The sequence below is a fragment of the Dendrobates tinctorius genome, unplaced genomic scaffold (genome assembly GCF_039654945.1).
Source record: "Dendrobates tinctorius isolate UK_male_01 unplaced genomic scaffold, ASM3965494v1 ptg000022l, whole genome shotgun sequence".
Classification (NCBI taxonomy): Eukaryota; Metazoa; Chordata; class Amphibia; order Anura; family Dendrobatidae; genus Dendrobates; species Dendrobates tinctorius.
The window spans coordinates 112021710-112046032 of record NW_027361690.1 but is presented as its reverse complement, the minus strand read 5'-3'; the positions used below and the strand labels follow the sequence as shown (position 1 = coordinate 112046032).

Below are 24323 nucleotides of genomic sequence, written 5' to 3'. Positions count from 1 at the left end.
AGCTTTATTTAATAAAGGCATCCACAATATCCCCAAATATTCACATACTTTCATTTCTTTCATATTTATTGCGGTCACACAAACTATCGCCTCAGCCTGGAAAAAACGGGAATTGATTTCTCAGAAGTAAAAATACGGATCTCTTGGTATATGGTTAATGTGAAACTTTCAGCTGTATTATCTGATAATGTAAACAAATTTGAGAAAATTTGGTCACCTTTGCAGAATATAGCAATGATACTACACTTGCTACGCCACCTCTACGTTTCTCCTTAACAAATCCTACCTATGATATAGGATTTGACTCGCTCCCAGATCCCTTTCCATTCCTTCCCCTCTTTCTTCTCCCCTGCTGTTCCCTCTAGTATTTTTAGTTCTTAAATTTTATAAGTTAAAAATTTGTACATAGGTTTTTTCAAAATACTATTGCATTGTTAATGTTTTGAAACTTTAATAAAAAATTATTGATTTAAAAGGAAAAAAAAAAGAGCTATCAATAGGTTATTTCAATACATTCAATAAGACCTTTGTCACACAGAAGACGTTCCAGCCCTTACAAATCAAATATTATGCAGGGGAACGTAAGAAACTTACGGGCCTCCAGGTATCACTGACTTGGACACTGAACTAGAATCCCACAAATACCGTAGATCAGTTCATCTCTACTTAACATAGATTTAATATTTGACATTGAGTCTTCAAGTATAGGTGAATACAGTTAGGTCCATATATATTTGGACTGAGACAACATTTTTCTAATTTTGGTTCTAGACATTACCACAATGAATTTTAAATAAAACAATTCAGATGCAGTTGAAGCTCAGACTTTCAGCTTTCATTTGAAGGTATCCACGTTAAAATTGAATGAAGGGTTTAGGAGTTTCAGCTCCTTAACATGTGCCACCCTGTTTTTAAAGGGACCAAAAGTAATTGGACAATTGACTCCAAGGCTATTTCATGGCCTAATAATAATGGATAAAAGGCCTGGAGTTGATTTGAGGTGTGGTGCTTGCATTTGGAAGGTTTTGCTGTGAAGGAAACAGCGGTCAAAGGAACTCTCCATGCAGGTGAAACAAGTCATCCTTAAGCTGCAAAAGCAGAAAAAACCCATCCGAGAAATTGCTACATTAGGAGTGGCAAAATCTACAGTTTGGTACATCCTGAGAAAGAAAGAAAGCACTGGTGAACTCATCAATGCAAAAAGACCTGGGCGCCCACGGAAGACAACAGTGGTGGATGATCGCAGAATAATCTCCATGGTGAAGAGAAACCCCTTCACAACAGCCAACCAAGTGAACAACACTCTCCAGGAGGTAGGCATATCAATATCCAAATCTACCATAAAGAGAAGACTGCATGAAAGTAAATACAGAGGGTTCACTGCACGGTGCAAGCCACTCATTAGCATCAAGAATCAAAAGGCTAGACTGGACTTTTGCTAAAAAACATCTAAAAAAGCCAGCACAGTTCTGGAGGAACATTCTTTGGACAGGTGAAACCAAGATCAACCTCTACCAGAATGATGGAAAGAGAAAAGTATGGCGAAGGTGTGGTACAGCTCATGATCCAAAGCATACCACATCATCTGTAAAACACGGCGGAGGCAGTGTGATGGCTTGGGCATGCATGGCTGCCAGTGGCACTGGGTCACTAGTGTTTATTGATGATGTGACAAAGGACAGAAACAGCCGAATGAATTCTGAGGTATTCAGAGCCACACTGTGTGCTCAGATCCAGCCAAATGCAGCCAAACTGATTAGTCGTCGTTTCATACTACAGATGGACAATGACCCAAAACATAAAGCCAAAGCAACCCAGGAGTTTATTAAAGCAAAGAAGTGGAATATTCTTGAATGGCCAAGTCAGTCACGTGATCTCAACAAAAATGAGCATGCATTTCACTTGTTAAAGACTTAACTTAAGATAGAAAGGCCCACAAACAAACAGCAACTGAAAACCACCGCAGTGAAGGCCTGGCAGAGCATCAAAAAGGAGGAAACACAGCGTCTGGTGATGTCCATGAGTTCAAGACTTCAGGCAGTCATTGCCAAAAAGGGTTTTCAACCAAGTACTAGAAATGAACATTTTATTTACAATTATTTAATCTGTCCAATTACTTTTGGTCCCTTTAAAAACAGGGTGGCACATGTTAAGGAGCTGAAACTCCTAAACCCTTCATCCAATTTTAATGTGGATACCCTCAAATGAAAGCTGAAAGTCTGAACTTCATCTGCATCTGAATTGTTTTGTTTAAAATTCATTGTGGTAATGTCTAGAACCAAAATTAGAAAAATGTTGTCTCTGTCCAAATACGTATGGACCTCAGGCCGGTTTCACATTAGCGCTTTTTAAGCGCACGCACGGCCGGGGGTAGCTCCGCCCCCGAGCCGGCTCTCTGCCCGGCGTGCCCGCCCCTTGCTTGTAGCGCCGCCTCCTAGCGGACAGCGGCGCCTGCGATCGGCGCACCCTATCTTTAGCATAGGGTGCGCAGATCGTGCGCAGGCCGTGCGCTAGTTGCGCTTTGACCTGCGCTGCGCACTTTTGACGGTGCGCCGTGCGCGCCAAAATCGAACTTTTCGGATTTTGGCGCGCACGGCGCACCGTCAGAAGTGCGCAGCGCAGGTCAAAGCGCAACTAGCGCACGGCCTGCGCACGATCTGCGCACCCTATGCTAAAGATAGGGTGCGCCGATCGCAGGCGCCGCTGTCCGCTAGGAGGCGGCACTATAAGCAAGGGGCGGGCACGCCGGGCAGAGAGCCGGCTCGGGGGCGGAGCTACCCCCGGCCGTGCGTGCGCTTAAAAAGCGCTAATGTGAAACCGGCCTAACTGTACATACCTGAGCATACCCCTAATCGTTATCGCAGATTTTTTAACACCGAATCGTTTAGGAGGATGTGTTCTCTCACACCCAAAGGTCTTGATGAATGTATTGAAACAACCTGTTGATAGAACTAACTTTTTTCTAGGGATAATAAAATTACATATTTTATAGTAAAAGAACTTTTGTTTAATAACTTTAATATATTTTTATAATTGTACAATACTATCTTTGGTCATTTCACCTGGTAACTCTGATATGTACCCTCTATAACACCACACGTACTGCTAGTGTTTTGTATACCTGAGGAAAGAGTTCAGCTGCGAAACACGTTGAATTTTTTTCTTTATTTGAATATCTTTTACTACCCATATTACTTTTGTGGGCAGCGCTACTTTGAATCCTGCCTTTATGGTGTAAACTGGGGAGAACAGTATCAAGCAAAGTCAGGGTACAAACCAGGTCAGTTTAAGTATCAGCAGAACAAAGGAGAATTAGTGTTCACGGAGTTATTTAGGCACTAAAAGACATATACATTGAAAAACTGGAGCAAGTTCAGAGAAGAGTTACCAGGATGGTGAGCGGACTACAAAGTATGTCCTACGAGGGATGGTTAAAAGATCTGGGAATGTTTAGCTTGCAAAAACGAAGGCTAAGTGGAGACTTAATAGCTGTCTTAAATAGCTGAAGGGCTGTTACAGGGTAGAGGGATCATCCTTATTCTCATTTGCACATGGAAACACGAGAAGCAATGGAAAGAAACAGAAAGGTAGAAGATACAGATTAGATATTAGAAAAAACTTTTTGACAGTGAGGTTGATCAATGAGTGCAACAGGCTGTCATGAGAGGCGGCGAGTTCTACTTCAATGGAAATCTTCAAACAGGCTGGACAGACATCTGTCTGAGATGGCTTAGCGAATTCTGCATTGAGCAGGATACCATGATCCTGGAGGTCCCTTCCAACATTCTATGATTCTATATCTAGCAACAAAGATAGAAGTATGAGATTTTTTATAGGGTGTGGTTCTGTCCCTTTGGCCACAGGAGGGAGATGATTATAACTGCTGGCCTGGTGGACAGCACACACACCCCTTAGTCTAGCTGAGCTGAACCACATGTTTCAACCGAATTAATTCCACGCTGGACAGCGTCTGTGGACTGAAGCAAATGTAGCTGGAGCAAATCCGGGAAGATGTGTGAAAGAGCTTACTTTCCTGCGCTTTTCATGCAGGCGGTGCTTGCTCAAGGCAAGCAAAAGCTGTCAATAGAGAAGATAGGGCATGTAAAACAAAGTGCAAAAAGTGGTTTACTGAGCATCTTGGCCACAGTATAGATACATCAAGCATCCTTATTAGCATGTTTGATTTAACTTCAGTATCTGAAGAATGGAAGCAGAGATTAGGACACAGAGCCTGTGTGCCCACATTGAGGTTTTGACGCTGCATATTTTCACAGCGTCAGAGACGCAGCATCTCACAGTTCCAGCAAAGTGGATGGAATTTATAGAAATCTCATGCCCACTGTGCTTTTTTTTACTTAGCATAAACTGACCTGCGATGTATGTTTCAAATCCACAACTTGTCAATTTCTCTTGCTGGTATACTGAGTTGTATGTGCAATTTTTTCCATAGAATTGCATGTGATGTGGAAAATTTGCAGTTAAAAACAAATAAAAAGCGCATGTTATACTCACATGACTGTATCAATAAAGTTTTGCCAAAGCCAAGTACCAGGAAGTATAAAAAATAAAGCTGCGTTATTAAAAACATGACTTACAAGGGACAAAAATGTGTCAAAAACGCGATAAAAACTCATGTAAAAAACGCACTCAGCAACACAATGAAAAATTGCAAGTATAGGTTTTCATTTACTTAATTGGTGCAAAAAATCTACATCAAAAGTCATCAAAAAGTTATTGTGGGAACTTAGCCTAAGGGCCTGATCCATCTAGATTGGTGATTTTCACACCGGTCTTGATGAGATGGTGTGTCATACACTTCGGTTTCATTATGAGGCACACACCTTTAAATGATTTCAGTGGGTCTTTTAATGATTTCAGTGTGTCTGACAAGCTTTGCCACAAATCTTACTCCAGTCAGGAATGCCACAGCTCGTCAGGGAATTAAACGAGCTACGATACCCCCCGTCGCCCATCCGTCCCACCCCAGCTCCGCCCATTTTGTTGAAGCTGAGCAATACTGGCCTGATATTTCTAAGTATTTCTGCCAGTTTTCTGGTATAAAAGTCTTGATTAATTGAGGCCTGTAGGTGTGATTTTTTTTTATAGGAGCTATATTCCCTATAAGTTTTTGTTCATAGTTTATAATGTCAGTTTGGGCTGAAAGACTCCATTAAATGTATATATTGATACTGTAGGGATTCATGCTTTCAGTTAGGCCTTAGGTAACATTCACACAGGCACTGGACTGTGATATTTGCAGTTTGGTGCACACAGCCTGTGCAGTCTCTTCTCAGAGAGATTCTGACTTGTCTCACTCTCCAGCTCCAATACAATCCAGTGTGGTGAGCTTCCCCCCGGCAGACTCCACACACTGTTCTGTTCCTCAAAAACCCAGCAAACCCATGTCCTGGTTCTAGTATAAGGCTAGGCAGGTGCTTCTAATCAAACCCTGCAGGACAAGGATTTATCTCTGTCCTACCTGGTTTGCTACAATATGGAAGTGAATAGCCCACCGCTGCATACATAAACATGCCATGTCCTCCATTGAGGCGGCTCTCAGTACCCGCTCTCCACTGCAGCTAATAGAAGATGTACTGTATATTATCAGAATCCCATAACATGCAAGAGGGTTACCTTGATCTGCCATGGAGATCCTAGCCTGATGACTTACATGAGTATAAATATGGTTATTATTATCATACATTGTCCGTGCTGATCATATGCTATCTAATTATTTCATTTTCTATTGATTTCCTAAAGAACTGATGAAGAATCCAGCCCTAGTTCATCGGAAGTGAAGACTAACGCTGTGGAGATGACGGCTGAAGTTGACAAATGAGTGTTCTTATTTTCGTCATTGTGCCTGTTAAACATTCATCTGTCATTATTAGACAGGTTTCTGCATGAGTTATAGAAAAAAGTTGAGATGGTTCCAATGTACGATGTTTGTGTCAGATACCAGAGCTCTACTTATATTAAAGTTTAGTTGTGTATAGTTATCTTAATGCGAGGATTGACTTTTTATTTTATATAGAACACAGACGTTACCCTTCAAGAATATTTGCACATTTGCACCTACACACGTCTATTGCCTGTTTCCTTTTTACACCATGATAGCTTGGTCACAGTAGATAAGTCACAGGTCACATTAGCATCATGGGTTCCATATTTAAAAATTCCATGATGAGTATGATAAATATCTATCAATTATTTGGGTAATGATATGTAATGAGTGCTATTGCCTTAGCACAGGCCCTTCTGATTCATACTAATCTAATGCAAGTTTGTGTGGTGTTCTCAAAAATCTTTTTGATAATAGGATATTCCACCGATTATACTCGTCATCAACCATACACAGGACAGGTGATCAATGTCTGATTAGTGGGAGGCCTTTACGCTGGGGACAAAGGTCGACAAATACTTATGTAGTAACATATCATAGCCTTCCTCAGAGAAATGCTAATTCAGAAGGATTGTGAGCAGAGCCTAATTATTCGTCTGTCACCAAATATGTCCACGCTCCAACTAATTCCCATAATAAGTTATTTTCTGCCTGGTGCCAACATATTTTTGGATAGCCTATCATAAACTACAAATTCTAGAGTGACAAAGTGTTCCAAGCCATCAATATATGAAAGAAAAGGATTGTCCATTTCAATTTCCGCTCATGGCAGTGATGTACTGTAATTCTCCAAGTTGGGTCAGAAAGTGGCAAATATTCAGGCTCTTTTCATGGTTTCTATCCTCCCTTTAGGTTATTGTATTTATGACGCTGACTGGGGATTTGGTGTCAATATTCCTTAAATGTGTATTACTGTTTGGACAAATATAGATTATAAATTCTATTATTCTAAAAAGTTAGGTTTTTTAATACACTTTCAATTTTACTTCAATCTGTCTGCTTGCTGTCATTGTAGGTGTAGGAATTGTTACAGTGATCAGATCTGTGTCTTGTAGCGAGTACAGCACATGTGATCCCGACATGATCACCACAGATTTTATCCCCTGGAAATAAACAATCATATGTTACGCACTTGCCTTGTCTTTAGGGCCGGGCTCCGCTCCCTTTCCATTTGTCTGACACCCTTTACTATGTTTCATGTTGGGTTTTACTATTGACACGGCATTCCTCCGTGACCCCATCTCCCAATTAAGGCCTAATTAATCACACCCCTTTATCTGAATATTGACTTTGGAATGTGATGCCTTTTAGAATTTGCCACCATCCAGTGTCTTCTGTTGCCATCATCTCCTTATACTCCTGTGATTTCTACAATTTTCATCTAAGGCCTGCTAGGTAACCTATAAGAGTTTTAACTGCTTCTTAGCAGCCACCACCTTTAAGGCCTCTTTTACAGCAATCTAGTAAGCTGTATGTAATTCCCCAATTCCCTCTGCATAGCACAAAAAATACCATTGGTTATACTCCCATATGGTGCAGTTCAGTCCGACGATGGTCGCTGATCTTAATCTGGCGCCTCCACTCTCGTCACAATCACCATCCTCTTGCTTGCTTCATGTGGATGACACTTCCCACATCATCCACACAGTATCCCCCAATCATGCTCCTGCACAGGCGTACTTTGCTCTGCATTGCTGAGGGCATTATGTATGCACCTGGAGAGGCCCGAAGAGCACTGATGACCCAGAAGTAATGTGTTCTCACATGTAATTGAAACAAATGAACCTAATTTAGGTGGAGAATTGTAAGAAGAAGGGATAGTAGCAAGGATACGTTCTGTTGCAAAGCCTGTTTCTGCAGAATGCCAATTTCCACTCCTACCCTGGGCACCCTCAATTTGCAGTTTCCAGAGCAGTTCTCCTATTCATGGCTCTCACTTTCCTGATCTGCGTGCTTGTTCAAAATCCCTATTATCTCTTTTTGTAAATAAAGTGATTTTGTGTTTTCTTCTGGTTTTCAGCTTCTGACAAAGATGTGGGCTATATGGCTTACAACGCAAAGTTTTTGTTAGATACTTGATACTGTGGCTTGTACCACCTGTAGTTCCATTCTAGTCAGCCTGGTTCACTTTCTAGGACCTCACAGTCAAATCCTCTTCACCGTCTCTTCTGATGTAAGCACATTTTAAATTTAGCTCTTGGGAATAAAAAAAACCTGTGCAGTCATTGGTTTCTATGGCCAACTAATCCAGTTTTGCTTTTCTTTTCAGTCACTGGCCATTTACCACTGATGTTACATTAACTACAGGCCTTTACTTGTGCAACGGCCTTTTTGAATCACCATGTATTATGTCATGCATAAAGGATAAGAATCTTATATATTGATCACATACGCATAGATAAAGTAACATATTTATTGTAGACCATTTTCTGTATGCAGTCACTTGCGTTAGCGCAAGCGTTAACGCGAAGCAAATTTTCCACCAAATTTGTCTCATTTTAGCACATTCGTTTAACGGATCCGTTAATCGGATTGTACTAAACGCAATGTGAGCCTAGCCTAATTCATGTAAATATATTATAATTGTATTAATCACTAATGTAATTGAAAATCACAGCGTTACTAAGGCTATTATCATTCCCAAGCATTGCTGCTGCAACATACATATCATTTTAATAAATGTTTCTTTCTTGTTTAATCTGAGTTAATATAATATACAAATTGTTGAAATTTCAACAAATGGAAGGATATCCATGTTTCAAAATCTTGTCCTGTCCCAAACATTTCCATGACAATTAGACTAAACCCAATATAGATGTCCTGACATTTTTACTAACTTGGATGATGATGTTTATTGCTCTATTTGTCCTCAATACAATACAGTATGTAGTCCATCACATTTTTTAGACCTTCGAGATTATCTGCAGGGATTTTGATCTCTCAACTTGATTTTTGGATTGGAGGGACTTTTTTAAATTGATCATAAAAAATCAAATCTATTGTAAGGCCAATTAAAGAGAACTTGTCAGGACAATTTTACCAAATGACTCTAGTGGTATAGCTGTATAGGTCCTAAAACAAAGCTAAAAATGAGATTTGCTTTGAAGTAATCCAATTTGCTGGCATTAAGAAAACAAGCTGTGAAGTCACATGCAAATTTGCCATAAAGTTCTATTGGAACATGTTAATGCACTTCCAATCTAATTTGCACATACTTTCAAAGCTTAAAGGGTATGTCTGGGATTTTTGAAAAGCAAAAAGTGTGCCTAAGCACTATCAAGCAGGTAGTTGCTGCTTACCTGCCTGTTGTGCACAGCTCTGTTCTTCCCTGGCACAGAGCAGTCACAGACCGCTCCTGGCGGGGATTCAACTGCCTGTGCTGACACCACGCTGACAGAGCACTGGATTCTTTTCCACTCCACTCTGTTGACAAGGCGGGATTTCCGACATCATTCTGATAGACAGCTGGATCCGGATTTTGTCTGCCTAACTGGAGAAGATGGTTGTCAATCATAATGATATCAAAAGTTACGCCCCTTCGATAGAGCAGAACAGAAAAGAAGCAGCCGCTTTGTCGACATGACATCAGGAGAGGCAGTCTGTGACCACTCTGTGTCGGGAAAGAACAGTGCCGTGCACAACAGGCAAGTAAGTAGCAATTAGGGACATAGTTGCTAGGCTCAGAAATGGCACCTTGGACGACTACAAAACTGGTATCATTTTTTTTTTTGCTCTAGGACCTACACAGCCATGTCATATTTCATTAGGAAAATCATCCACAAAGATTATCTTTTAAAAAGGAAGTTTGGTCTGAATTCTTTGGGTGCCTCCACCTACTAAAATTATCCTCTGAGATGTATGGAAGAAATAGGGCTTGTAATTCTCTGATGTCCATGTGACAATAGTGGGCCTGGTCATTTCTATTTATCTTCCTTATTCAAAGATGACAGACATCACCCAATAATGGTGCATAAGTAATGATGAGTGGATCATCTGCAGAGGATCAAATTTAAATTAGCTGTAAAGTGTAAGCAACTTTTTTCTTTCTCGCCTTTAGGCCTCCTTCACACGTCCGTGTTTCCAGTTTGAATGGTATCCATTTAGGCTGAGTTCACACGTGGCGGTTTTAAACACGCGATTTTGCCGCGAAAACGCGAAAAATAAGCATCCCATGCAATCCTATGGGATTCCGCATTGCTGTGCTAATGCTGCTGTTTTTTTTGCGGCGGAATCGCTTCGCGGTAAAAAACGCATCATGCTCATTAATTTAGCGGAATCACGGCGATCCCGCACCCATAGGATTGTATTGTTCCGCTTACTTCCCGCATGTGGCTGTGCACACCATGCGAAAAGTAAGCACAACGTTTGCGGATGGTACCCACGGCCCGCAGGAGAGGAGACTGTCCTCCGGGCTGTGGGTACCATATCCCTGTAAAAAATAGAATTAAAATAAAAAATATTGTTTATTCTCACCTTCCGGTGTCCCGCGCAGCCTTCCCGCCTCTCTCCACGCTCCCGGTCCCAGTAATCCTTTGCGACAATGACCGCGATGACGTTGAGATCTTGCGGGAGCGCGATGTCTCCCGGTCTTTCGCGATGATGTCGCGGGAGCATGACGTCTCGCGGTCATTCGCGCAAAGGATTACTGGAACCGGGAGCGTGGACAGAGGCGGGAAGGCTGCGCGGGACGCCGGAAGGTGAGAATAACAATATTTTTACTTTTTTAATTATTTTTTACATTTTATCTTTTACTACTTATGCCGCATAGGCAGCCTCAATAGTAAAAAGTTGGTCACACTCGTCAAACACTATGTTTGACGAGTGTGACCAACCTGTCAATCAGTTCTCCAAGCGATGCTCCATTTACGCTTGCAAATTGCTAGTTTTTCCGTGGGAAAATCGCTGGAATTTAAAATGCTATTTTCCCGCGGAATGGAATCCGGAATTCTCGCGGTAACTTCCGCGAGAGTTCCGCTACGTGTGAACATAGCCTTACTTTTACGTATAGTGCATGTACTCATTACATTTAACACAAAAATGCCCGAGCATAAATTAATTCTGGACAAGAGAACTCAATAAAAAGGATACCACCACCAATTGGAGGAATAAGCCACCACCACCGAGTATAATCCAAAAAATACGATTTTATTTAGATATATAATACATCATAGAGATAGATTGATCATACATTGCACTTTGTACAGCCCATTATCTATGTATTACAATAAGCTATTCATCTGTATCCTACTCCTTTGTTGCTAACATCCGTTGAGCAACCTAATCACCTCTTTAGGTTGCCCACATCCTGCACTGTCACCTGGAGTCATATTATTTATGGGATACTATTTTTATAAGTATTATCTTCTATAATGTGAAGGTAAATTATTTGCTATCAGGGGTGGATTAAGGGTAGCCAGGGCCCCGGGCTGTTCAGACTCTGTGGGCCCCCTGGTCATGTGATGGGGTCATGTGACGGGGTCGGGAAGTCACTAGTTTTCATGAGGCATACGGTGCGTCAAGGGGCGGAAAGGGGTTAAATACTGAGGTTAAAAACTCAGCAAATACACAATGTGTGCACAAGGCCTAACAAATACTGAGGTAAAAAACATCAAATACTCAGCGTGTCCATGAGGCCTTACAAATACTGAGCGAAAAACTCACCAAATATTCAGCGTGCGCACGAGGCCTTATAAATACTGAGGTAAAAACTTACCAAATGCTCAGCGTGTGCATGAGGCCTTATAAATACTGAGGTAAAAACTCACCAAATACTCAACGTGTACACGAGGCCTTATAAATACTGAGGTAAAAACTCACCAAATACTCAGTGTGTGCACGAGGCCTTACAAATACTGGAAGGCTTCCACCCAACATCTAGTCCTGACTCACCTGTACCTAACATCGAAACCAGCTAATAGTCTGCAATCACCTGCTGACCTGGACCCATGACCTGTCAGACAAGTTACTTCACATGAGTCACACAGGGGATTCTGCTTCATGAACTTCCTCAGATAGAAGAAGCAGCCTCCGATGTGCAGCCTGTGGTCGGATACACAGGAAGAGATGCTCCTCATCACAGGCTGTGCCCAACATGGCAGCAGAGGGTTTAACACCACAGACAAGTCCCATCTCTTCACACACTGGACACGACGCTGCATCTGGCGACGAACAAGCGCACATTGCGCAATGTTAGTCACGTCCCAGATGTTCAGCATGTGGAGGACCAAGGGGGGACAAAAAGACCCCAGGATTGCAACAGGAGCATGGGAAAGTGGACAGCAGTCGGAGGGCCAGGGTTTATATAGGGGTCAGGGTAAGTAAATATAAACACACACACATATTGCTACATGAGGGCAGCGCACACATGCACAATCCTCAGGCTGTATAACTTTCAACTGGTCAAAATATTTTTCTCAGTAGGCCAAGAAAGAAATGTGGCAGGAATAAAGTACACCTCATAGTAACTTATGTGTGAGGCAGAGGTGACAAGACCCGCCATCTCATGCCCACCTTACTACAGGTGCCCACTGCCCACATATAACAAAGTTGATGGAAACAGACGACTTCCACTATGATGATTGGTTACTGGCCCCCGGCTACACCCATTTTCACAACTAGTCACACCCATGCCCAAACCACACCCATTTAGCACTGCTGATCACACTGACTGGTACTGAGGGCACAGTGGCTGGCATTATGGGCACAATGGCTGGCATTGTGGGCACAGTGGCTGGTACTGTGGGCACACTGACTGGTACTGAGGAAAAGAAAGAAAGAACAGAGAGAGAGAAAGAAAGGAGATAGAATGAAAGGAGAGAAAGAAAGAACAGAGACAAAGAAAGAAGAAAGAAAGAAACAGAGAGAAAGAAAGAAAAGAGAGAGAAAGGGGACAGAAAAAAAGAACAGAGAGAAAAAAAGAAAGAGGAGAAAGAAAGAACAGAGAGGGAGAGAGAAAGAACAGGGGGAGAGAGAAAGAAAGAGGGGAAAGAAAGAACAGAGAGATAAAGAAAGAGAAAGAAAGAGGGGAAAGAAAGAACAGAGAGAGAAAAAAAGAGAAAGAAAGGGGAAAGAAAGAAAGAACAGAGAGGGAGAGAGAAAGAAAGAGGGGAAAGAAAATACAGAGAGTGAAAGAAAGAGAAAGAAAGAAAGAAAGAGGGAAAAGAAAGAACAGAGAGAAAGAAAGAAAGATTCTATAAAGATACTATCGCAGCCCGGCTCCAATTGTAATGACCACCTGAGCCTCCTGGTGCAGGACATATCATGATCCACTCACATGGCCGACATCCCTGAGTCCAAGGCGATCCCGCTGTCGTCACTAGAGATGAGCGACTTTTTCGGGTCGAGTTGGGTTTCACGAAACCCGACTTGAAAGTCGGGTCGAACGAAATCGGCCGATTATTGTGAAAAGTCGAAGTCCGACTGAAGCACGAAACCCAATGTAAGTCAATGGGGAAGAAAAGTCGGCAGTGAGTGGAGGACAGGAAACACATCTAGAGTGCCCATTTAATGCCAAAAACATCAATTCTTATTCCTTAAGCTTGTCAACCTATATTTACTTTATAATAATAGTTAGGCATTGAAAACTGGGGGTTATTTGGCTAAAGTTGTGGGGGGTAGTGCTGGCTCCAGATTTTCGTGGGCCCAGGGGCAAAGACTGTCACTGGGCTCCTTTAACACATGACACAATTCATGATTCTTTGATATGGCAGAGAAATAGCGGTACAGTACAATGAAAAATACTTCAATTCTTACATCACATGACTGATATCCATTTTAAATTCTCCAATAGCTCCAAAAACAGACAGTATATCCCTCCATACAGTATTATGGCCATCGCATAGTGCGCCATACAGAGTAATGAGGCCCATATATTTCTCCATACAGAATCATTGGTCCCACATAATGTTCAATACAGTATATGATGAGCTCCACATAATGCTACAGTATATGTTGTTCACCATGGATGAAGCTCCAGTGTCTTATGGGCCCAAATAATGCTCCATATATAATGGGCCCCATTTCTAATGCTCCAGTGTATAATGGGCCCTGTAAATGCTGCTCCAGTGACTGATGTCCACCTTTGGAATGCTCCAGTGTATGGTGGGCCCCAGATATCATTCTCCAGAGTATCGTGCTCCCCAAAAATTGCTCCCAACCTTTAAAACAATTAAATAAGTCTCCTCGCTAAGGAATCCCTGTACTCTGGACTCCTCGTCGTCCCCATCTTCCATCTCTCTGCACTTAGACAGTTTAGGCAGAGGGCGTACAGACGTGATGTCATCGCGCTCTTTGACCAGAATGTCACTGTCAGGAAAAGTGTTTGGTTTCCGAAGGCAGTATGGTTGCAAAGCTGAGCATTAAAGGAATGTCCAGAAGGGCACCAACAGGAGTGGAGCCTGCGGCTTAATTGGACTCAACACGGGCAACCTCAACCATTCCATCCACAAAAAAGCTGCACAGATTGCAAGCTTAATTCCGTTAACGAACGAGACTCAGGCATGCCCCCGTGCTCCGCGTCCAGCTTACTAGAGGGACACGCGAGGCTCTGGCACCCGAGATCGGCCAATAACAGGTCTGTCATGCCCTTACATGTACGGGGCTGCACGCGTGCTACAATGAAAGGATCAGCGTGTATCGCTTACAGGTGCGGATAACACGCTGAACCCCGTTAGTGATGGGGATCTGAGATTACAATTCTTCCCCGCGAACAAGCATTTCCCAGTAAGGGCAGGTCACCCGTAATTCCGGAAATAGGCCTAAACAGCATTCCAGAAAGAACGTGAAAAAATTAAGTGTCCAAACCACAGGTGCTGTAGCTTGCTTAACAGCTGGGCTCCTCTGCTGAGTAGCACACAGTTCTTGCATAAACAGGCGGCATAGCTTGGTTCACGGGTGGACAATTCTGCTGAGTAGCATACACAGTAACTAGGCCCAAAGTATTAAGTGGTGTAAATGCAGTAAAAATCTGGTTCTTTCATAAACAGGCGGCATAGCTCGGTTCACGGGTGGGCTCCTCTTCTGAGTAGCAGACACAGTTACTAGGCAGGCCCAAAAGGATTTTCAGGACAATATGTGGTAAAAAATTATTAGAAACACACACGGTGTAGCTCCTTCACAGGTGTACTACACCGCTGGCTACCAGACACCGCTACTATGCCCTAAAACTAGTACACATAGGGATAAGAAGAATTCACTAATTATCCCAAAAAGAAGCGAACCAGCTAACCATATTTATAAAAATATTATTTTATTAAATATCAAATATACCAATTTTCATAAAAAATTGCAGACTACATAATACTTTGCCAATAACATACCCCAACGGGGAAAATGCACAGACCATAAATACAGACAAATATTCTCCCGGAAGAAGCTAGAGGGCGAAACGCGCGTCGGGGCGCGGGGATTTTTGCACAGGACCATCTACCTCTGCATAATCGGTTTAAGGTAATTATTAGCCTGGTGATTTCTCTACTATGTTATTCTAATTGGTGACAAGCTCTTTCCTGCCTATGCTATATTGGCGCTTTATCACTGTGGGGATTTATCCCTTCCCGATGGCTTTATATGGTACTGACACTGTGTCTCACGTCTGCAATTATACAAGGTGTTTGTACCTTAAATTCTAATACATAGAGTGAGACATATGATTATATATTATAAACGTCGGAGATGCCCTATAACGACAAGGCTAGATTGTTTTTCTGCTTAGGAGAGCTTTAATATTGGATTTTTGTCATTTATTATGCAGGGATATTATGATTATTCATAGAAGAATATTTGTCTGTATTTATGGTCTGTGCATTTTCCCCGTTGGGGTATGTTATTGGCAAAGTATTATGTAGTCTGCAATTTTTTATGAAAATTGGTATATTTGATATTTAATAAAATAATATTTTTATAAATATGGTTAGCTGGTTCGCTTCTTTTTGGGATAATTAGTGAATTCTTCTTATCCCTATGTGTACTATTGTGTCTGAAGTGCCAAAATTAGTTGTAAGGACATTTTAGTGTCTTGATCTATGCCCTAAAACTGTCTATTATCATTGAAAACCATTATTAATGTGAAAAAAAAGATACGCTTTTGTTTAATGAAACGTTCTCGAACGGAAACTCGAACAGCCGAATTTTTATCAAAGTGTTGTAGTTCGACGAACGGATCTAACACCGCCCAAAACAGCTAGAATTTGAACTTGGCCAACAGTTCCACTCAAACAGCACTCATCTGTAATCAGGAGGCAGACTCAGACGGTCTCAGGCACAGTATGGATTCGACAAGATTGCAGAAAGTTGAGAAAGGGTACTGTCATGATCCAGGACGGGATTTCGCTTTGACCCGTCCTGGTTAGACTATGGGTTAATTGTGCTGCCTCTCTCTGGCAGCAGGAGGCTATTTAGTGCTCACTGGACCTGGGTCCGGTGTCAGTTATACTCCTGCCCTCGGCTGAGTTAAGTGACCTCTTGTATACGTGTGCCTTGTGCCTGATATCTTGCTTGCTTGTTCGGTTGTGATCTGGTTCTGTCCCTGTTACGAGTTCTGCCTGACCCTCTTGTACTGCGCTACCTCTCGTGTATGACTCTCTGCTTGTGACCCGATTTCTCTCTGCTCCTCCCCTTGGTACCATGTCCCCCTCTTGTGTATGACCTTTGGCTCTGTCTGACTACCCGTCTGTTTGTCCCTCCTGTACCTCGTTTGCCCGTACTGCTGTGACCTCTGTTTTGCCTGACTCTGAGTTGTTGTATGGTGCACTGTCCTATCTGAATACAGGACGCTAAGCCCCGCCCCCTTGCAGTCACATGACCATAGGTCCCGTGCAGACTATTCAGTTTCAGTGTCCGCAGGTTCTATGCCTCTTTACTTTCCAGCGCTGACAGGACCCTGACACTATTAGCCTGAAGCACGCATGGTCACCTCTGCTGCCCTGCTCCACAGGTATCTGTTAGCACTGCTTCTGTACTCAGGACACGCACACTGGCTCTATGAGCAAGTGCAGTGCGGTGTCTCTGACAGGTACAGTATGACCGGATAACAGGTATACACTCACTGGCCACTTTATTAGGTACACCATGCTAGTAACGGGTTGGACCCCCTTTTGCCTTCAGAACTGCCTCAATTCTTCGTGGCAGAGATTCAACAAGGTGCTGGAAGCATTCCTCAGAGATTTTGGACCATATTGACATGATGGCATCACACAGTTGGCGCAGATTTGTCGGCTGCACATCCCTGATGCGAATCTCCCGTTCCACCACATCCCAAAGATGCTCTATTGGATTGAGATCTGGTGACTGAGGAGGCCATTTGAGTACAGTAAACTCATTGTCATGTTCAAGAAACCAATCTGAGATGATTCGAGCTTTATGACATGGCGCATTATCCTGCTGAAAGTAGCCATCAGATGTTGGGTACATTGTGGTCATAAAGGGATGGACATGGTCAGCAACAATACTCAGGTAGGCTGTGGCGTTGCAACGATGCTCAATTGGTACCAAGGGGCCCAAAGAGTGCCCAGAAAAAATTCCCCACACCATGACACCACCACCACCAGCCTGAACCGTTGATACAAGGCAGGATGGATCCATGCTTTCATGTTGTTTACGCCAAATTCTGACCCTACCATCCGAATGTCGCAGCAGAAATCGAGACTCATCAGACCAGGCAACGTTTTTCCAATCTTCTACTGTCCAATTTCGATGAGCTTGTGCAAATTGTAGCCTCAGTTTCCTGTTCTTAGCTGAGAGGAGTGGTACCCAGTGTGGTCTTCTGCTGCTGTAGCCCATCTGCCTCAAAGTTCGACGCACTGTGCGTTCAGAGATGCTCTTCTGCCTACCTTGGTTGTAACGGGTGGCAATTTGAGTCACTGTTGCCTTTCTATCAGCTCGAACCAGTCTGCCCATTCTCCTCTGACCTCTGGCATCAACATGGCATTTCCGGCCACAGAACTGCCGCTCACTGGATTTTTTTTCTTTTTCGGACCATTCTCTGTAAACCCTAGAGATGGTTGTGCGTGAAAATCCCAGTAGATCAGCAGTTTCTGAAATACTCAGACCAGCCCTTCTGGCACCAACAATCATGCCACGTTCAAAGGCACTCAAATCACCTTTCTTCCCCATACTGATGCTCGGTTTGAACTGCAGGAGATTGTCTTGACCATGTCTACATGCCTAAATGCACTGAGTTGCCGCCATGTGATTGGCTGATTAGAAATTAAGTCTTAACACACAGTTGGACAGGTGTACCTAATAAAGTGGCCAGTGAGTGTATATAGCATAGTTTAAACATTTAAAATCTCCATGTTTATTTCCGGTGTCCGACAAAGACACTCACAGCCTCAGTATGGATTAGACAACAATCTAAAATGTAGAAAAAAGGAAATGTTTTGAAGTGTACACCAGTATACACTGTTGGGGTATTTTTAAATCTTCATATATATTTCTGTTTCAGTTAGACAGTCCAGACACTCCGCAAGAGGAAACGAGATGGATAAAAGTACAGACATAAAGTCGAGTGATTGCAGAAATTTAGGAATTACTAATCATGGGAAAAACTCCCGGGAGAATTCTCAGAGGCAATGCTGACCCTCAATTACTTTGTGTGTGGAGACAGCGAAAACAGTTCTTTGTGAAGAAAGTGTTGCTGTATCGCAGTACTGTTGATCCCATCACCGTTACTCATCTCCATCAAATTTTGATCACAGGGAGAGATGTAGACATGGTTCTCACTGCCTATCATGATCTGTCAGGTAACTTTGGAGTGCAAAAGACAGAAGCCACAGGCTGTAGGTGATTATATTGGATTGGCACGAGAGGGCACATTTAAAAATGTGGGCAGGAATGTCACACGTTTGGGAGTAGGAAAACTGTGAAAGCTGATGATAAACCACCACTGCATCTCATTGTGAGTCGACGTCCATAAGAAATGGAAGCCATTGATCATCTGAAGCTAGAGCCCGGCCAGCAGGACAGGGTATAGCTACGTCTTAACCATCATCTATCAGTTCACCAAATTTGTAATGGCAGTCCCAGGGAAGGATTTGACAGCCCAGACTACACAGCGGAGGAGCAGGGAGAGGTAAATATTGCAAATGCTGGGGCCCTGCCCAAGCAAGGGGGGCCCACTCGTGGGCGTCGGTACTGGCACTGGGCCCCTCATAGTACGCCGGTGTGTCTGACGGCGGGTGTGCACCCCCACCGTCAGAGACACTTGATTGCACTATGAGGGACCCTGTGCCAGTGCCGGCGCCCAAGAGTCGGCCCGCCCACCTGTCCAGGGCAATGGCACTCGCACGGTTGCATGTGCTAGGTGGTGACCCCGGCCATGGGGGGCAGCCCAGTTAGGGAGGTTTAAATAATGGCATATGTTGATGTTGGACATTCAGCAGCTGCAAATGGAGGAATTGGAGAAGTCCGAGGAAGAGGAGGACAAAAGCGAGCCATTTTCTGGCAACCTATGTGTCATCAGGGTAAGGTGGGACAAAATCCTTTGAAACCCATGCATGGTTCATTTTAATGAAGGTTAGATCATCAACATTTTGGGTCGACAAACGGGTCCTTTTTTCTGTCAGGATTGAGCCAGCAGCACTGACGACTCTTTCCGATAGCACACTAGCAGCAGGGCAAGCGAGCTCCTGGAAGGCATATTGTGCCAATTCAGGCCAGGCATCCAGTTTAGAGGCCCAATAGTCAAAGGGGAATGACCTGTGAGGGAGAACATCGATATGGGACGAGAAGTAGTTTGTAATCATAGTTGACAACTGCTGTCTCCTGTCACTTTCAATCGATGCAGTATTACCAGTCGTGTGAGCGGGACTTGAAAAATCAGTCCACAACATGGTCATGAAACCCAAGTCTCCAATGCCACTTCTGATGTGTGCACCTCGAACACCTCTTCCATGTTGCTCCCTACGGCTCGTTGGAGAAACATCACCGCTGCTGTGTGCTGGGAATGCCTCAAACAAACGGTTTACCAGAGTTGCTTGTTTGTTAGCCAATATTAGGTCAAGGTTTCCTGTTGCATGATGTTTTGGAATTTGCCTTTATAGCGTGGATCCAGGATCCTGGCCAATCAGTAGTCGTCATCGTTCATCATTTTGGCAATGCGGGGGTCCCTTTTTAGGATCTGCAAGGCATAATCTGACATGTGGGCCAATGTTCCAGATGTCAATGATGCACTGCGAGTGCTGGGTGGAGGAGCACTTTCTAGCAAATCCACATCCCTCCAGTCACGCACAAACCCTGTACCTGACCTTGCCATGCCAACATTTTCTCTTGCCCCACGAGAAGCATCCTCCTCCCCTAAATAATCATCCCCATCATCATCCTCCTCCTCCTCTTCCTCTTCTTCCTCCACCTCATCCAGGAGAGGTCCCAGAGCAGACAATGGCTGACTGTCATCAAGGCTTCCCTCCTCCTCTTCCTCATTCTCCTCGGCTGCAGACGCCTGCTCCTTAATGTGCGTCAAAGTTTGCATGAGCAGACACATAAGTGGGATGCTCATGCTTATAATGGCGTCGTCTGCGCTTACCAGTCGTGTGCATTCCTGAAAACACTGAAGGACTTTACAGAGGTCTTTCAGCTTCGACCACTGCACACCAGACAACTCCATGTCTGCCTTCAAACTGCCTGCCCGTGTATCCTCCCACAAATGCATTACAGCCTGCCTCTGTTCGCACAGGCTCTGAACCATGTGCAGGGTGGAGTTCCACCTTGTTGCAATGTCGATAATTAGGCGGTGCTTGGGAAGTTGGAGCAATCGCTGCAGCTTCTGCATACGACTGGAGTGTATGGGTGACCGGCGGATGTGCGAGCACAGTCTTCGGACCTTCTGGAGCAGGCCTGTTAACTCCGGATAATTATTGAGGAAGCACTGCACCACCAGGTTCAAGGTGTGAGCCAGGCAAGGTATGTGTCGGAGTTTTAAAAGGGCTATGGCTGCCACAAAATTCCGGCCGTTATCATTAACTACCTTGCCTGCCTCAAGATGTAGACTGCCCAGCCATGACTCAGTTTGTTGCTGCAATTAGTCGGCCAGTACCTCCGCGGTGTGTCTGTTGTCGCCCAAACACATCATCTTCAGCACAGCCTGCTGACGCTTACCACTAGCTGTTCGATAGTGGGAAACTGAGTGTGCAACACTGGCAGCTGCGGATGGAGTGCTCGTGCGACTGCGCTCTGTGGACGAGCTTTCGCTTCTGGAGGAGGAGGAGGGTCGAACGACTACACCCAACTGTTTCCTATACCGTGGACTAGGCAGCACTGTCCCACCGCCGCTGTCCCATGTGGACCCTGCATCCACCACATTAACCCAGTGCGCAGTGATGGACACGTAACGGCCCTGGCCATGCCTACTGCACCATGCATGTTGTGAGGTGCACCTTTCCACTCACTGATTGCTTGAGTGCATGGACATTGCGGTCTTTCACATGAAGTTGGAGGGCTGGGTGGCTTTGCGAGAAAAGAAGTGGTGACTGGATAGGTCATAGCATGGTACTGCGTAGGCCATGAGTTCGAGGAAAGCTTCGCTTTCAAACAAACGGTAGGGCATCATCTCTAACGAGATTAGTTTGGCAATATGGGCATTCAAACCCAGTGTACGCGGATGAAAGGATGAGTACTTTCTTGTCCTACTCATAGTCTCTGGTAGGGTGAGCTGGACTTGAGAGCTGCATATGGTGGAACTAGCGGTGGACATGGCGGACTGAGAGAGGGTTGGTGATGGTGTTGGTGGTGTTGCTGATGGCCTAGATTCAGTCTTTCGTAGCAATAACATTGTGATTCCCTAATTGCATTGGCCTTGCAACGACACCTCAACATTTGCTGCTGGTGGTGTGCTAACCAGTGGGCTTACAGTGGGGGAAACGATGTAGCGTTGCTGACTACCTTCATTCGGAGCAGTTGCACATGTGGTACGTGAGGTTTGGTAGTCCATCCACGCTTGCAAGTGCATGGTGGTTAAATGTCTAAGCATGCAACTGGTATTCAAATTTCTCAGATTTTTCCCTGGGCTAAAGGTCTTTGCGCACTTCTTACAGATAACCTTTGCCTGATCATTAGGATTTTGTTAAAAAAAAGTGCCACACTGCACTCTTCCTGCTATGGAAGACATTTTGAGGCCTTGCACGCTGTGCTAATTTGACCATCTGGCCTAGCTGTCCTGCAACTCTTTTGGTTTTTGTAACCCGCTTTTGGACTCCTCCGGGCCTGCCAGTTAACAGTTGTTGCGATGTTGATGCCTGCTGCGGATGCTCCTCCTCCTCTTCTGAGCTATTGGCAGCGGCACCCTCTTCCCCCAATGGATGCCAATCTGGATCAACAACTGGGTCGTCCATCACCTCCTGTTCAATGTCATGTGCACCTTCCTCTGTGTCACCATGTAAGGTGGTATAGTATGCGGGAAGGGGCACCTGAGTTTCATCAGGGTCAGATTCTGGCTCAGTACACTGCGAGGACAATGTAGTGCTCTGAGTGATTGTACCAGCAGATAAATCTAGCAGTGGCTGTGCATCAGTGCACTCCATGTCAGAGTCTTCTTGGACTGGGTAATTCACGATTTGACTTGATAACCCAGGCATGGTATGTGAAAAGAGCTCCATGGAGTAATCTGTAGTGTGGCCTGCCGCAACCTTTACTTTTGGTAGGGGTGAAGGATACAAGGAAAGGTGTGGTTCCTGACCATGAGCCTCCAATGATGACTCAGTGCTTTTATTTTTTGAAACTTCAGAAGAGGAGGCGATAGAGCTGGAGTCTGTGTCAGCAATGTAAGCCAAAACTTGTTCCTGAAGCTCTGGCTTTAAAAGCGGTTTACCTACTCCCAGAAAAGGGAGCCTTCGAGGCCTTGTGGAGCCAGACGATGACGCAGGCTCAACACCTCCTGCATTAGGTGCTATTGTGCTTTTGCCACTACCAGCAGATCCACCACCACCACCAACACCATCATTACCAGCTGGCAACCCCCGCCCACTTCCACGGCCTCTTCCAACACACTTCATTTTTAGGAAAATGTACCGTATATACTCGAGTATAAGTCGACCCGAGTATAAGTCGACCCCCCCTAATTTTGCCACAAAAAACTGGGAAAACTTATTGACTCGTGTATAAGCCGAGGGTGCACAGTGAGTGGCATCAGTTATCTGCATAGTATGTGGCCCCAGTTATGATGCACAGTGAGTGGCCCCAGTTATGATGCACAGTGAGTGGCCCCAGTTATCTGCACAGTGAGTGGCCCCAGTTATCTGCACAGTATGTGGCCCCAGTTATGATGCACAGTATGTGGCCCCAGTTATGATGCACAGTGAGAGGCCCCAGTTATGATGCACAGTGAGTGGCCCCAGTTATCTGCACAGTGAGTGGCCCCAGTTATGATGCACAGTATGTGTCCCCAGTTATGATGCACAGTGAGTGGCCCCAGTTATGATGCACAGTATGTGGCCCCAGTTATGATGCACAGTGAGTGGCCCCAGTTATGATGCACAGTATGTGGCCCCAGTTATGATGCACAGTATGTGGCCCCAGTTATGATGCACAGTGTGTGGCCCCACCATGTTGCTGCTGCCTCTCTTACAGAAAAGCCCAAAAAACTGTATACTCCCCTCAGTCGCTGCCCCCTGCTCATTGACGTTGCGCTCTGCAGTGACTGTGCAGGCAGAGAGCGATAGTACTCTCTGACCTGAATGTCACTGCAGAGGACGCAAGACAGCAGAGCTCAGGGACAGGTGAATATGCCTCCCAACCCCCCCTTCATACTCACCGGGTCCTGGCGCTTGTCTCTGCAGCTCCTCTGCTTGTTCCATGTTGTCGGCGCTGCTCTCTTCCTGGTTCAGCGGTCACGTGGTACCCGCTCATTAAATATGCGCATATTTAATGAGCGGGTTCCATTTGACAGCTGAAGCAGGAAGAGAGCAGCACCGACAACATGGAACAAGCAGTGGAGCTGCAGGGAAGGGTGAGTATGATCTGACACCCAAGCTCCCCCTCCCCCGCCGATCCCCCCGGTATATGACTCGTGTATAAGTCGAGAGGGGGACTTTCAGCCCAAAAAAATGGGCTGAAAATCTCGACTCATACACGAGTATATACGGTACCCAAAATACCACCAGCAATATGGTACTGTAAAACAAGGTACAAGGTGTATAGTATTGGGGAGAATTTGAATCTCCCTACAGACTTGAGGACACTGAACTATTATCTTAGGCCCAGTGTAGATTACACCTCAATATAACAGGCTGAAATTGGATGGTGTATAAAATGTCTATATAGGACTGGGGTGAATTTGAATCTCCCTAAAGACTTGAGGACACTGAACTATTATCTCAGGCCCAGTGTAGATTACACCTCAATATAACAGGCTGAAATTGGATGGTGTATAAAATGTCTATATAGGACTGGGGAGAATTTGAATCTCCCTAGAGATTTTAGCAAGCTGACA

General features: G+C 44.4%; 1 protein-coding gene across 1 annotated transcript in view; it reads left to right on the top strand.

The window, feature by feature from the left end:
- LOC141084354 (disintegrin and metalloproteinase domain-containing protein 9-like) overlaps nt 1-6005 on the top strand; it is a 135152-nt gene extending 129147 nt beyond the window's left edge. The window contains exon 21 of the mRNA XM_073569048.1: nt 5761-6005. Coding sequence (XP_073425149.1) covers nt 5761-5839 — 79 coding nt within the window. The 3' untranslated portion in view covers nt 5840-6005. The remainder of the gene's footprint in view (nt 1-5760) is intronic.
- The last annotated feature ends 18318 nt before the right edge of the window (nt 6006-24323 follow it).